Genomic DNA, 16,269 nt, shown 5'->3' on the forward strand with positions numbered 1-16,269 from the left:
TATTCTCGAACCGCCTCGCGGGTACTGCCATTCCGTTGCCCGGTGCAAAGCAAGGGCAGCCGGCAAAGTCACAATTAGAAAACGAGACTTTCCAACCTTTACACACTGCGTCGGGAGGGTTGGCCGACGTTGTTCCAGTCTGTCGTGGACCGTTTTGCAATTTCTGGAAAGCGGAAAAGCATTTCCAGCGGCTTTGGGCAAAGCTTTAGAAAACTCGCAACCACAATTCCGAGCACCAAGACGGCCAAAGTGTCGTTACTTCTAGACATAGCCCACTTACCGCGTCTAGATCCAGGCAAACATGGTGATACGGCCGTAGGTTTAATGTAGTAATAATCCAGAGGGAAAGGTCCCACGCATTTTGGCCGCTTCGAAATGGCGGGGCATAGGCACGCACGTCGGTGGGCCCAGTGGGCCCATATTGCTGTCGAAGCTTTAGTGTATACAAGGAACCAACAAAGCATGACTTGCAAGGTCTTTCCCTAGCTGACAAGGTAAGAACAGCAGGGCACCTCAGTTGAATAACTCCAGCATGCTCTCATTGCCTTTCGCCGTCCTTTGGCTGCGCATGCACGCTTGTAGTGAAAAACTCCACAGGTTTTTTTGAGCTACCTCAACTAACTATATTTTCTGACTCTCCGGTCTTTACGCCTTGCGGTATGCTATTTAGAATCCTAAAATTCATAATGGTTATTGTGAAATCGGCAAACGAAAATGATGCAAAAACCAACATTCGAATATACCCACACTTTTCAGTGCCGTGACGTCAGTGGCAGGCAGGCTTGCCAGTCGAGCAAGCAGTCTAAAAAATAGAATATGCTAATTATTTGTTCTGTGCTGGAGTGCGGGTTCTGGAGCGAGCTTCCAAAGCACTCGTTTGACACCATGAAGCTGCTTGGAATCAGTTGGGAACAAATCCTACAGTCTAAAAAGTGAACCCCTTTCTTGCACTGATGTCACTTTTTCATTGTTGCCAGTAGAGACTTTCAGTTTGAAAAACACGGTGAGGACCGAAACTGTAAATTCAATGACTTTGCGAAAAACAATATTTTGACCTAATATTTGGGTTACTATTTTAGCGATGTTGGTGAGTTTAGCAAAATTTCAAGCAAATCGGAGACAATGAAAAAACCTGTGGAATACCCCTTTAACGATGCGCTGTTGTCGTAGGTTGGTAGCTTGTGCCGGAGGAACTCTTCCCTGCTGGTTTCGTCCTGTTACGGATTGGAGTTGTTTTCTAGCTTTAGTTTGCGCAAAAACACCGGCATCGCGCATTACACAGAAATGAAGTTGAGGAGCACTCGAACGACTTCCTCAACTCGTGGCAAAACGAACCTGCCTAGCAAAGTACGGCTTCCGATTTAAAAAAAAAAAAAACATTCTCCAAGCTTTAAAAAAAAAAAAAAAAAGTGTATTGTTGTGTAAAAACGCGCTATATCGTCTTTCCAGACGTCATCTGGTCATTTCTCCGAGCAAGGTAATGGTGGCTGTGAGACCGATACAAAAAAGTGCCTTATAAGTTGATTGCATTACATAGTTTGTTGGCGAGAGTAAAACAACTATACTAATGGCCACTCGGCTTTATCCAACACTCGCCGCCATTTCCGAAAATAACCGATGCACCCCCGATCACCCCTGGGCAATCCGTTCCAGTTTTAAAAAAACCAAACACTGTGTAACGGAATGATAGGGCATTGTGAAAGATTGCATTACAAATTACTCGTACTTTGAAAGTACATCATGTTGATAGTACTTTACTTTGTACACATTGCACCCAGTGTACTACTTTACTTGAAGTACATAGCCTCTCATTTACTTTGCACTTTACTTGCTTTCTTTCTCCGCTCTTCTGTCGCCCTCTTCCTCGGGACCACCGACGTGAAAGCCTACGATTTGCTGCATTCTGCTCGCGTCTTTACCCCCCGATGCGGCCTTTTTGTTTGAAGTGCCCCGTGGTCTGCCCACACCTCCTTTGCAGGACTTGTACTCGGTGCTGATCCGTGGCCCGCGTCGCACGCCGTACGAGGACGGGCTCTTCCTGTTCGACCTACAGTTCCCGGCCGAGTACCCCCACGCGCCCCCGCTGTGCCACTACGTGTCATACTGCAGCGACCGCCTCAACCCCAACCTGTACGAGGGCGGCAAGGTGTGCGTCAGCCTGCTCGGCACCTGGGGCGGAAAGGTGGGTGCTACCCTGCCCTCTCAATCCCCATGCGCACCCTGCCAGGCTCCGGTGTACGGTGACCACTTCGCAGGGCTGGTTTGCCGACTGACGCGGCCATCTCCCCGCGTTTTCTACCCCAAGGATCACGGTCACCCTAGTCGGGCCAGCAACGATTGCTTTGTCATACCGCTCTCATGTACGAAGGCACTGTAGGACAAAGTTACATCCGTGTTTTGCCGTCACCCTCAACGACGCAACGTACAAAAATCCTGTAACTGATATTGCCCATGTCGCGACGTCACGGAGTGGATGATGCGCTATTTCCTCTAGGGATAAGCACGGTGTCTAGCGACCAGGAAAACCGGGAATTGTCAGGGAAATTTTAATTAGCGGGAAAAGTCGGAGAATTGTCAGGGATATTGTCAAAAAGCGAAAAAGTCAGGAAAAATGAGCCGGATACGCCATGGAGTGCCCTGAGCAAAGACTTCAGGACTTGGCGGCAAAAAAATAGCCAATAAATTCAGCTTAGAGCGGAGCACGGGCTCTGCTCACCCGATGTAGAGTGTGCTACCTGATGCAAAGGGAACAGCTGACAAATCCAGTCCAAGCCTTGGATTAGATTGGATTGAGGGTGAGACACTAGGCTAGATCCATTTAGAGCTACTAGATTTAGTAACAAATGGGAAAGCCGCAGACCCCAATCCAAGTCTTAAGGTGAAAGTATCTGAAAGTGTACATCTGGTGTCCATGCTGCCATTCGGTTACTGACGTGTGTAGTTTAGCGTCGTGTTTTCATCGTGTTTCTGGAAGTGACCTCTTCACTGACAATGTCGGCAGCAAGGAAGTGCTCTTTTATTCCGGGCTGCACGAACACAAATATTTCGGAATATGCAACTTAGATTAAGCCCGTGCAAAATGATCTTCACAGTGCTCAATGCTCAATGCCTTGTGTTGTAAGGGTCTTACATATTTAATCTCCTTTACAGTGGTCATTTAATTTCACTTGAAATTGTCAGGGTAAACCTGAAAAAGTCAGGAAATTTCAAAATAATAATTTGCTAGGCATCCTGATAAGATACCCGTAGTAGGCACCCGTGGGCAGAGCATCCACCATGTTCTTGACCCGCATCTGACAAGGAGGTGTTGATGCAGTGCTCTTGCTGTTGGGAAACGTGGATGTTGGACGACCCAAGACGGACGACCCGTCTCGGGTCGTTCATCTCTTGCATCTCTTCGAAAGGGGCTTCTCCACGATGCTGCAAAGAACTTGCAAGCTGGAGCGTGGAAGGGTTGGACTAACTTATAGCACGACGTGGTTCTGAGAAAGTGAGGTTGTGGCCTTACCGGTTGACGGTGGAAACATTGGACGAGGCGTACGGATGTGGGTTGGCGACTATGAGTGAAAGCCCACGCATTCTTTCCAGGGGTCAGAGATGTGGTCGCCGACCTCGTCGAGCCTGCTCCAGGTGCTTATCTCCATCCAAGGTGACTCTCCCTTTGTCCTTCTGGAGTTGACCACTGGAACGGGATGAACTCCCACAACGTTGTCCCCAGTGCACTCTGGGTGCGTCACTAGAACTCTCGCTTGATCGTCGGGATGGTGGTTAGACCACAGTCGATGGCCGGCTCAATTGTTCGACTATGGCCTTTTAGTGCGGCGATGCACCGAGGCATGGAAAGCTCATTTTATTAATTTCCGGTGGCCACTCTCGAGCGTTGTAAGCCCACTGTGGAACCTTTGAAGAGTAAATGTAAGAACATCTCGGGGTGGGTGTTGAGCTACTGACCTCCATGCTGGCAAGCTTTATTTTGGCGCTACCTTTTGACATGCTCTTGAAAGGGAGGGCGATTAAGCTTTAAACTCATAATTACTCTGCTCTGGTGGACATCCTTCTTTTATAGCGAGCTCACGACTGGCATCCGAGCAGTTCGGTGAAAGATGCACTTTCTGGTTTTCATCTTTTAAAGCGAACGCTTTTAGGGGCCAGTTTGCGAGTCTAGAGCACAGAAAAAAAAAAGTTATAACGGAAACTTGATAACGCAGGAGCACAACAATCGCATCGTTGGTGCCACCACGATTTGCATGGCCATTGCGTCGATGCCACTATGGGTTCCGGGGTCACGTGACCACGTGACACGATGTCGGGTCACATAAAGCGAGGTTACCACGTCGCGTAACATTACCCTTACGTCCTGGTGTCACGTTATTTGGTCGCGTGACGTCACTCGTGTCACGTAACACTACAGTGTCGCGTCGCACTAACACATTTAGTAAAAAGATATTGCGTCGCGTCGCACTGAGACATCGCGTTACCGGCGTCTGCCGAAATGAGTAAAAAAATATTGCATCGCCCTAGAACGGTTTCTCAGTCTGCATTCTTCATAATTCATACTTCATCGCTGGTCATTTTCGTGGTCTCTAAGGAGAAGAATGTTGAAATATGCGGACGAATGTACCATACCGACCGGATGGGAATAAAGGCTAGAAAGGTATGTTTGTCAACGAATGAACCACACTGACCAGATGGACACGAAGGTTAGAAAGAGAGGTTCGTTCGTCACTCGGACTTTTTACGTAGGGTCAAGGCGATGGATTTTAACGAAGTGGTTGGAGCGGGTGGCCCGAGCCCTTCTTTGTCCCTTGCAGGGCTGATCCTGGTGTCCGAGCCGTACTACAACGAGGCCGGCTACGAGCAGCAGAGGGGCTCCCAGCAGGCCCAGGAGAACAGCCGCATGTACAACGAGATGGTCGTGCTCAAGCTGGTCCAGGTGCCTCCGTCGTCCGCTTCTAGGACTTTCGTTGCGAAAAACGGCGCAACTGGGACGAGGACAAGGAAGGGAGATACATCACCGGTGTCTCCCTTGTTCTCGTCCCAGTCATGCCGTTTTTCAGTACAAACTCCCGCCAACTCGGCCAAATGTCCGTCCTGGGATGCCGTCAGCGCGTTTACCGCCTCCAGAACAAGGGTCCTTCGATTTCCGCCCGACGAAGTCTCGGAAGCATCGCGTTGTCGCCGTTCACTATCCCGGCGGCGTCGCGGTGGCGGTCGAGGACACGACTCCGCCCATGCTCAAAGTGAGCTACACTTCGAGCGTGGGTTCTCGGGCGGGGTTTTCCGGTGTACCCTCGCGGGTTTTCGGAGCTCGCAAATATCTTGAACTGTTTCTGCCCCTGGATGGAGATTCTCCGGTTGAAGCATTATACAGTTGCCGACGGGTTTTTCGAACTTTGCACGGACTGAAAAAAAGTCTGAATAATAGACCAGTCAAAAAAATTGGCAGATTAAAAACTTGCCTTTATTACGTCTTAAGCGGGTTCAAACAAGCCGGAAAAAGTGCCTCGCTTCCGTGCACACCTTGTTTCAGGTTATGCCTCCGTTTGCATCCGGCAACTTTCTGTTAGTTTGAGAATCGCTGCCTTCTTTTCTAGCATTATGGTCGAGTGCTTTCTGCGCTTCTTAGTGACACATCGCGGCGGCGGAAGAACAGATGAGGCAATGATATCCAAGCCAGTGTAGTCTAAAAACATGATTCACCGAGGCGAGATCGAGATGAGAGACGCAAGTTCATGACTGCATTGGCAAATGAACGAAGCAAAATGGTAACAACAACGATAATGATAATGACGCGCAGCTAGAGAAAAAAAAAAAGTCATACAGCTTCACCTAGCGGTTGGACTTAGCAGTACTCAAGTAGCGCTGTCAAGCCAAGCCTATTCATGCGCAGCCAACATAGAGTCCAAAATGGCCGCTTCTCGGTGGCGTTTCTCGCTGATCGCTCGTAACGATTTTGTCTGAAAAATTGAACTTTCGGACTTCAAGCTGTCCTAAACATCAGTCGTGAATATGTGGTATTTCTATCGGGTAGGTTACGGTTCCTTCTTTAGGTCCAAAATATCGAACAAGTCTGAATTATCACAGTCCGAAAAATCGGTCGGCGATGTATCTTTATTCAACGCAGGATGGAGGAAAATAGTAACTTTCCCCGAGGAATCACACTTTTTTACTATGGTCCTTGAGGTGAATACTAGCGTACCATAAAATCCCGCAAGGGTGCCCTCTCTCAAGAGATCGCTTATCCCCGTTTTTCTGGTTAAATATCTGCAACATATAAATTCCACAACATCGCTGACGACCCATTTCCTGTCGGACATTGTGCAATGTCCGACAGGAACCGCGCAATCTGTGGTGCCGGTACGTGTGACAAGCGAGTCTGCAGCGGGCCCTTGCATGTTTGTCCACTACCCGTGCGTGGAATATCGGTTCCCGTGACGCAAAAGTTTGTGACGAGTTGCCGCTTTTTTTTTTTTTTGTCTGTAACATGCATGCGCGAGGTTAGCTCCTGTGGCACGCGAGTTTGTAGACGGTCTCCGCGTGTTTATTGCACTGCGAAACGCGAACCTGCCGCATCCGCAGTCTGCGGTATCCTTTCCCGTGGTTTGGGAGTTTGTGGCGAATTCCCGCATGTTTATCACGTTGCGGTGAAATGCAAATTCTCCGTGCCAGCGATCTGCGGTATCAGTTCCCGCATCACGTGGTTTGTAGCCCATGCCCCCATGTTTATCATTAATTTTTTAAAAAGTTTTGCCATTTCGTCCCCAAAGTTTTGCCATTTCGCCCTCATGTTTTTCACCATTTTGGGTGGGTGTCCTTACGGGATTTTATGGTAGGTGGCGTGGCTGTGGGGCTCATAAAAAGTCCTTTCTGAAAACTATACCTGAAACTGATTGGCTCGTAGTTATGCATCGATGGATGGCTAATGTCTCTACAATAGCGCTTAACAGGAAAGACGGTTTAAACAGGGAAGGAGACCGTCGAGGAAATCTTGCAGCCCGGGGAGTGCATGAGGGTACTGTGGGGAGTCCCTGGATTCCTAGGAACCTGGTTTGAGAACCTACGGCTTAGGGTGTCGACAAACCGATCCCAGAGTTGTCTCGTGGACGTCGCCATTTTGGTGACTAGTGCAGAGCAGGCTACGTCGGCGATAGTTTTGATTCCAAAGCGCAACTTCCTGAGCTTCATACACGGTGTTCAGTCAAAGTTCAGACCTTTCTGAAGTTCTGTTTACCCCCCGTGCATTCTTGGGTGTGCTCGACATTTTAGGTGGGGCTGGGCACGTCAGTCTAATCGTTTCAAATCGGTCACTCCGTAGGCTGCCTGCTGCAATTGCACCTGCGGTCACTTTGGCACACAGACAGATGGAAAACTCCAGATTCTCAAATTGGCTTCCCAGGCATGGGCATCCCCCCAAACTCCCAAATTTTTTCGACCGCCCCTGCCCCCAAGTAAAACATTTACCCAGCTTAGGCACTAGTTTAGCGGATCTAAGCCACTTATTGATACAGAACCATGAGCCAGGCACTCCTTGGCACGTTCATTATTGCTTACAAGCTCTGTAGGCTCTTCAACTGCTTTACTGTGTTATTGTCGAGGTCGGGAGTGGTTTCTCGGCTATCAGTCGAGGGAGGTGAGGGCTCGTAGATATTTAAAAAATTGAGAACCTCTGCACTCAAGGTTGCCACATCGAGGCGAGTTGACATGTTCCCTGTCTCTCGCAGGCCATGGGCAAGATGATCCAGAATCCACCGGAAGTTTTCAAGGAGGAGATCGAGCAGCACTTCAGGGAAAATGCCTCCAGGTGACGCTTCGTGGCATCTTATGAGACAACAGTGCTTGCTGCGACGCTTGTTTTTACAGGCAAAGTTCCTTAGGGTCTAGCCTTGTCCGTCCGTGCTCACATCGATCTTGATGGTGCTCGTGCTCGTGAGCTCACGTGCTCGTGTAAAGCAAAAAAAAAAAGAAAAAAAAAAGTTTGCGCAGTTGACAGGATTCGAACCTGTGCGGGGAGGCCCCAATGGATTTCTAGCCCATCGCTTTAACCACTCGGCCACGACTGCGAGCCGAGTAGGGGGCTCTGAGATGTGGTAGTAACTCAAGAGCTGGGGATGTCATAGATGAAACGTTGCATGTAGCCGCTCAACGTCTATACAGGAGAGGGCGCTGCGGCCGAATGCGTATATAATCGCGTTAAACTTTGCATGCATTGGCTTAATGTTTATAGACGAGAGGGTGCTGCGGTCAAATGCTCAAATGCGTAAATAACCACGTTCCATACCACACATTCTCTTTCTGACATGGATGAAAATGAATGAAAGGCTCGGCAAGCTGCGGCTCAGCTTCTGCGCAGAGAAGCACCACCAGAGCTTCGCCCCAATCAACATCATTCACCACGTGGAGATGCGATCAATTTTTTTTTCTCGGTTTGTGCAAGAGCATTTTTTAAAACTGTTTGCACATATGTCGGGAGTGCAAGACTAGCTGTCTTAAAGTCGCAGAGTTTGCCTTACTTCCTGCAGAAAGTGTGGAATTTAATAAATGGGAACAGGGACATGGGATTTAACTTTGAAGCTTGACTCTACAATTGGAACTGGTAGCAGAAAACTCATACATAACAATGGCTTGGAGAGTGCAGGCTTTTTGGTATTGTGATGGTCACTTACAAATGAGTGTTTTATTTTATATAAAATAAAACACTCAAAATAGAAAATACTTAAAATGAAAATGACATAATTGAAATTTTACAGAAGACATACAATGGTAAATTCAAGCCCCCCAAAATAAAAGAACATATTAAAATGAACCAGAATAAATATGGTTCGTTGTTTATGTCGCGGTGGACAAATGGGATGTTGCGACCGACTGCTAGTTGAGTTGAAAAAATTCCGTTTCATCCGCGAGCGCTCGTGCCTGTACCACCCTGTGACACTGGTCAAAATGTGCACGCTCGGTCCTCGGTTGCATCTGGCGCGGTACGCCGGTACAGATGCAATTGAGGCATCTGAAGATGTAAGTAGGGCCAAACTAAAGGGCGACATAAGAGGCTCAGTGTTTTAGGGAATTTCTGATTCGCCGCACGTTTCCATTTCCACTGCCAGGTTCATTGCTCGCCTGGAGAGCTGGCTGACGCTGTCGGACGCCTGGCGCGTCAGCTCGCCAACCTCGGCCCCGACGGCAGACAGCCTCAGGGCCTTTGCACTCAGGGGTAAGGACCATTTTTGTTGCTATGGTGCACCGATTGATCTATTAAGGCAGCGGCATTATGTGCGTTATTTATGCGGAGGAGGCTGGCACCATTTATGTAGTATGTTGCGATGCCGGGGATCCGGTGCCGTGTAGAGTCTGTCGGTTGGAGAACCTGGTACCAGCCATTATAATGACAAAGAGCTTGTTACGTTTTAACCTACGATCCGTTTCCCTCCTGGTTTATCCATTCCTCAAAAGAGCCCACACATATTATGGAAAACCCCCCTCAGACCTTGTTGGCTGCAGCGAAGCGTGTCGGCAATGGATTGCGGCCGGTGATTTGGCGCAGCAGCATTTCAGAGAAAAGAATGAACTCCCCCCCCCCCCCCCCACCCCCCCAAAAAAAAAGGAGGTGCACGGGTACGGAAGGGAAGTCCTTTACACATTCACATTTCCTTCGTCACATGTCACATTGCACGTAATTTCTATAGCGAGTGCTACTCATTCAGAGAGCCCTGTCAGGTGTGCTAAAATATTAAGGTGGGCCAGTTTTTTCGACGTGCCGATAATATAAAGTGCAAAGGGACAGACAAGGACACAAAGTAGACAGGACAGTGCTGCACTCGCAACTGGCATTTTAATAACAAATTTAATTAAGAGAAGAAAGAAACTATAGAAGTTAAAACAAAGGGGATGAAAACGAACAATAAATTGAAGAGACTATAAAAATCAAAGCAAATGTAGCCATAATTGACTAAAAAATTGCATTATTAAAGGCATTAAATAAAAAAAGAAAAAGCTTTTAAAAATTATTTATTGTATCTTTGAAGGATGAAGTTTCAGAAGATCATCCACCAAAAGTAGAAAACTCTTAACAGCTCATGTAGGGTTGTAGAGATATCATAGTTCTTTGTCCGACGACACAGACAGCGCGTTGACACGGGCGTCCCCACAAGCTTCGATGGTCTGTGCCTTGTAGAGCTTAGGAAGGTGCAACAGCACCCATCGGCAGTTACCACACCTTCATTCCACTTGACGGGATGTCTAAGTCGAGCAATTTATATTTTTATTTACCGTAAAAATATTGGCCTCTATCTCAGTAGGCAGCCACCACTTGCCTTTGAAACATTTCAGACGTGGGCAACGAATATGTCCAGCGCCAACCCCGGAAAACTATCAAGAGGCCGGTCTCGAGAAGCCGGTGCAGAGCGATGAGGCTTTGAGACTGGTTCACAAATTTGCATTTAACTCCATCCGGGCGTGTCGTAATCCCTCGTGACCACTTACAATGAGAGACCACACTAAAGCTGTCTATTGGTTAGTCCTGGAACTTCACATCTATGTTAGTGCTTTTATTTTTTTGAGCATCAACATTTCATTGTAGGCTTTAAATACTTTGTGACAATGTTACAAGCGCCTTTTTTCTCGTAGATGTGCGTAAACTTTTATTCGCGAATGCCAATGTCTTTGACTGATCTGTGGTGTGTTCTCAAATCGTAAGCGGTCGCAAGAGCTCGCAACACACTCGGTCAAAGTCAAACGCAAATGTGCAAAACAGCTTTTATGCGGGTGCATGGGTGCGAAACACCAAAGTATGAACCTTTTTATTGAAAGCGTCGGAAATTACCCCCCCCAAACTTTCTGTCAAATGAGAGGGTAAAAAACTCCCACGAGAGCATTGCTTCCTGCAATGTTTGTAAAATATTGCATGAGCAGTTCTCCAGGTGGTTAGCTAAAGGACTGGTTAGCGAGAGATTTGTTGAAGATTTCTTAGTACTCCCGTAAGACGACCGACCCTCTGTTACCTGTTTTATAGCGTAGTAGAAGGACCTCGCTAGATCCCCAACTTTCTCATTTCTGTCTAACTTCATTGTCCCAGAAATTTCGACATCAACAGGCTCGGAAAGCTTGCCAAAACGGAGCAACTGGAAGTCTCTTGGGGGCCAAGAAACGGCTTGTGTTTGTAAACAGTAAAAGAGTCTATTGCGACGGCTCTAGCACAAAACAAACTCGATGAGAACAACGCGGCCGCTTTAAAAACTTTACGCCCAGTTGCGTCGGATCAAACGAGGACCTACCCCACCACGAGCCCCTTCTGCTTTTTTGCTTTCGGGCCCATGTTAGTTTTTTCGCAATCATCCTTTTGCATGGGCGGTTTTTAAGTATTTTAAGGCATTGGCTCTCAAACTGCGTTTCGAGGAATCCAGAGATCTCTTTGAGTACCATCGCGGGTTTTCTGAGCTCCCAAATTCCCTCGACCGTCCATGCACCTAACTGTTTTTTTAAGTTTAAGCACTAATTTTAGCCGGCCGGAGCCACCCTTTGACACGTAACTGTCTGTTAGACACTCACTGCGTGCACTATTTTTTACAAGCTGCCTCGGTGGCTCCGAGGCCAAGCGCCGGCCTACGGATCCCCAGGTGCTGGTTCGAATCCCGGCCGAGGTGCCCGCGATCCGACGGAGGCTTATTGCGGAGAAGGTGCCAGGTAGCCGAGGTTTTGGTTGCACGTCAAAAGAACCTCGGGCAATCAAAATTAATCCTCAAGCTTCCACCCGGTGGGTGCCAGGCGCGTCGAGCCCCTTGTTGGCTCAGCTCGTGAAACCTTCGAATTTGACTGCAACAATTTTTTGGGGGGAGGTCGTTAGTCTTCTGCGTTGCTTTATTCCATAAATGCCGAGACCAGCGGGGGTTCCTCGGTTTCGGCGAAGCTAGACAAAAATTGTTCGAGATTGAAAAGTTTGAGGACGCCCATCTGACGGTACGTGTGCCTTCTGCGTTTCTCCTCGTGGCAGGGGAGGCGGGCGGGGGCGGGGGCTCGTTCCCGGACTTCCCGCTGCTGCCGGCCTCGAGGGGCTTCTGCCTGACACTGCGCAAGACCCTCGCCGCCTTCAGGGAGGTGCTCAGGGCCCACGGGGTGCCCACGGACCCCTAGGACGCCGAAGCCCGGCCCGCTGTACACTCTGTGTGAGGACCCCTCCCGCCGGCGGCACTCTGCCCGTTGTTCCGTTTCGTCCGCGGCGCTTCGCACGTCGGATGCGTGGCGTCCACGGGGATTGGGGTGTTGTGGGGCCGCCACAATCGCGCTACTGGTACATTATACGAAAGGTATTCGCTGCAGACAAGGTGTCGGAACTTGAGCACGCTCAAAGCACGTTTGCTCTAGCGTATGTATGCCTCGAACTTGTCTGCAGACGTTTTTGGTGTGGCCAATGTGACCGTCCCACGAGGAATTTCTCGCACCATGTCTGCAGACCGCCTTCTGTGTGATGTGTGAGCTGTACGACTACAGCTTTAGGGATTTGGTATCCAAGGATGTAGCTTCGATGACATCACAGGAGGTCGTCTGTGACGTCACGAGACACTTGCTACGGTCGATGTACCTCCACCTCCAGCTGTATGGGGTCAATTTACGAGCGTAGCCAATCCCTAAACATACTGGAAGTGTGCTGGCCCAAACTGCACCGGGGTAGATTGGTTCAGGTAAATAAAGGAGTCCAGCGTGACATTGTGGTGTCACATTACGTAGTGCAACGACACGTCACGTGGTCGTGCGGCGTCGAGCAAGACTGTGACGTGACATTGTTGTGTCGCGTCCCATCGTGACGCGACGTCGTAATGTTGCACCAACGCGACACCGTGGCGTCACGGGACGACTCGTCGCATGACGCACGTCACGTGGCATCTGGGAACCGTGACGTGACATTCGACGTCGTGTCATGTGACACCGCGACATTGGGTAACATCATATGACATTGTGCCATGTATCGTGCGAGGCGATGCGCAGCTTTAAGAATTCACAATTGAATCACATTGTGCTTTAGAGTGGCCTCCTTACTGTGCCCGCAAGAGGAGGAGCGAGGTGTTATAAATGTTTACGGAGTGTAAACATTTATAACACCTTTGGGAAGTTTCAAGAGACAGCCAAATATTTTATTACCTCGGACTCGGTTAAATTCGAGACATAGTGAAAAACGAACAGCACACAGGGATGAAAATACTTATTATCGTAAGTTGTCACAACATTTTGAGCGGGGAAATTTTAGAAGCATACTTAGTTAGAGGAGTGGTGTGTCATCTGACCTTCTCTGACCTTGTCCAGATAAAGAGACACCTTTTTAGCTCGCACGTCGAAGGGGCAGTTCTTGACTAGCTCGTGTTCTGCCCCCTGGTGTAAGCTGAGCCAGTAATGCACTTTTGTGGGAGAGCTTTCCTCGTCTTCCTTTTTCGTACAAAACATTAGTCGCGAGTCGGCGCCCGCGAGTTTCTCGCATATTCTTTTTCTGTGTTTTCGTCCTTGTGAGCTGCTTTTCTACTTATGCCTACGGTCTGCCGACTCACCCAGCATCTTACTTTAATTAAAACTTCCTATGGTCAGAGACAGAGCAAGAACAGGAGAGCATGTTTTTGGAATGCCCGGCCTCCGGCAACCTGCGTTGGCTGCAAGCATGCGCTCCAGGTGCACGAGACGTTGAGGTGTCGTCGAACGTAGGAAGCTGGAGGCTCCCTGCCTTTCTCGCCTCATCTGCCACTGTAGCACCTAAGCTTCAAAACCCTTAAAGTAAATGTTTCTGCCGTCAACGCTCGTTGTAGAAATGGTAGAACTAGGAACTGAGCTGGGAGAATGGGGAACAAAGCAGATAAAAAAGGTGTCTCGCAAATGTCGCGCTGCGCATCTCGACACCTTCGCTTCATGCTGCAAGAGATGATTAACTGGGTTTGAAAGCTTCCTTTTGTACATTTTGTACGTAAACCAATGTGGCAGTTACTCCAACCTTGGAGAAACGGTCACTATGTTCGACCTTGACCAGCTCTTATGTGCCCTCGGTCGTATATTTGGCGTCAAATCTTACGTGCCATGCTGTCGAGGCTAGCATAGTTTTTACGGTACTGCAGCCCCGCGCTGCTGCGTTAGGAAGCCTTGCCTTTCGTTTGCACCCACTCTTATGCGAAGGCACCGAACGGAGCGACACGCTCGTAAAAATAGTCTCGACGGCGTTGGAGCGTCGTGGAAACTACACCAGCCTCGACGGGGTACAGAAAGGCTGACACCGAGTGTAGACCACTGGCATGTAGCCTCGGTAATGTCAGTATTGCAGAACCCTTACGTCACTCGAGGCTGTGACATCGCGTCACACAGTGAGGCCATGTCGCACTGTGACATCATGCGACACTGAGACATCATGTGACACCAGGACATCACGCTGTCGCGCGGCTTGACGGCACGTCACCCGGTCAAGTTGCGTACCATGACGCGACACTGTGACGTTGCCCGATCACGCGCTTTCTCGATGGTCACACGACGCTGCAATGTCGCGGTGTGGCGTGCGGTCACGTGATGCAATGTCGGGGGACATCATCATGTCACAGAGGACCTATACATAATACACGTTTAAGACGCCTTCGGAAAGTAGCAAAGAGAGCCAACTTTTGTAGCCTGGTCCCGGTCAAGGCCGTCTGAGGTGTTGCTCATTTCGCCGCATTTCTTTCCTCTCTCGCAGAAATTGTGCATTGTGGAAACCTCACGGTGATGACGAGAAGAGGCCGTTAAAGAGGATCTCGCGGAACTTGTCTGGTCCAACTCTCTCTCTTTTTTTTTACTATGTTCCGCTTTGCAACGGCAGCAACGCCAGCAGCACTCGTTTGTTGTGCTTCCAGCGGCCATCGCAGCAGCACTTGCCAGTACGCACCTCTCCGGCCAACCACGGCAGCAACCTCCAAAGAAACGCTCGACCGGGAAACTGGACTACGCCGGCGCGAGACTTTCCTTTACAAGTGAAAGTCGCTCGGCGACAGCTACGAGGACTGCGCAGGAAGAAGACTAGGACTACTCGTCGCGTTTGCATCGACTAAGTTAAGATAGCTATTACAATTAAATTTCCGCGGGTTTCTTATCTCCTGCATCGCCTCTTTCTTTCGGTCGGCGGTTTGGAACTGCCCGTTTTGGGAACTCTGGAATTCGTCGACTGCCTGTCGAACACGGCGATTTCCTAAAGTCAGGAAATGAGTTACGCTCCAGAGCATAGACGCGCCGGCCGTCTTGTTGCTCGAGATCTTTGTTGCCGGTCATTTGAAACTTTGATACCGAAAAAAGTGTTTTTATGTCCTCCAGAAGTTGTCAAAACAATCTGGGACGGAGAAAAATATCAGCCGCGCTTCCTGACATAGTACACCCAAAACTTAGGAAGTCGAAATTTTTAATCATAACTATCGACGTGCACCCAGCACTGCATGAGGCAACAAAAAATATTCATTTACTTTACGGTACTCGATGGCTATTATTGCGGGGGGTGGTCGAAGTATCTGACCAGTTCGGAGGAAATACGTTCTACAGATATGCAGAATGTATTTCCTAAAACATGCGGGAAAAGACAAACGGCCCGAAATCTCGTACAGTCTAAGCTCATTATAACAGACCTCGTTACAACAGACATTTGGATATAACGTACCGATTTGTGAAGTTCGGTTGGTCTTCCACTATGCACCATTGACTTAACTTCATATCTGCATAGAACATACTTTTTTTACAACAGACCAAAATCTTGGTTAAAATCAAGGTCTGTTATAACGAGCTTAGACTGTAGCATGGGAAAGCAAGCACCGGTCGCGTTTGTTTAACAGACGTCCCAATCTTTCTGCCTTTTCGCTATGCGGAGAACAAGTCGTCTGCTTCTTGCGCAGGAGTTGCGGTGACGTTGGCTTTGATTGACGGGATAGTGGGTAGACTTCAATGCTGTATGCCTCAAGGTCTACCCACTACTATTTTGTTTCAATCAGCCAATAAGAGGTTGGCGTTCTAACACCATTGCAAACCCTGTGCAAGAAGCAGACAAACTTGCGCTCCGCACACTCCGTTTCACTTTTTAAATACGACCGCAGCCAATGCTACATTTCGATGGGGCGAGTCAAGCATCGCCAAAAGTGTGTCATCGCGGCGCTCATTTTTTTTTCTGTGGATTTGCTATAAATGTTTAAAGTGATTGGGCAATGAAAAAGTGCAGGATTGCGGCACATTCACTGTGTGCAATTGGTTTAGTTGGCAATGGCAAATATGCGAAGGCAACGAGCGCCATGACGATGCACT

General features: G+C 48.7%; 1 protein-coding gene across 2 annotated transcripts in view; it reads left to right on the top strand.

Moving 5' to 3' along the window:
- Window positions 1-15,083, top strand: part of LOC8040386 ((E3-independent) E2 ubiquitin-conjugating enzyme) — an 83,891-nt gene extending 68,808 nt beyond the window's left edge. The window contains exons 21-27 of one of the 2 annotated variants that reach the window (XM_042294395.1): window positions 1,979-2,182; window positions 3,589-3,649; window positions 4,812-4,933; window positions 7,722-7,801; window positions 9,099-9,205; window positions 11,981-12,152; window positions 14,687-15,083. In XM_042294395.1, coding sequence (XP_042150329.1) covers window positions 1,979-2,182; window positions 3,589-3,649; window positions 4,812-4,933; window positions 7,722-7,801; window positions 9,099-9,205; window positions 11,981-12,120 — 714 coding nt within the window. In that variant the 3' untranslated portion in view covers window positions 12,121-12,152; window positions 14,687-15,083. The remainder of the gene's footprint in view (window positions 1-1,978; window positions 2,183-3,588; window positions 3,650-4,811; window positions 4,934-7,721; window positions 7,802-9,098; window positions 9,206-11,980; window positions 12,153-14,686) is intronic. The other variant, XM_042294396.1, reaches the window with a different exon arrangement.
- Window positions 15,084-16,269: the final 1,186 nt, after the last annotated feature.

Source organism: Ixodes scapularis, unplaced genomic scaffold, assembly GCF_016920785.2.
Source record: "Ixodes scapularis isolate PalLabHiFi unplaced genomic scaffold, ASM1692078v2 PGA_scaffold6__148_contigs__length_123643588, whole genome shotgun sequence".
Lineage (NCBI taxonomy): Eukaryota > Metazoa > Arthropoda > Arachnida > Ixodida > Ixodidae > Ixodes > Ixodes scapularis.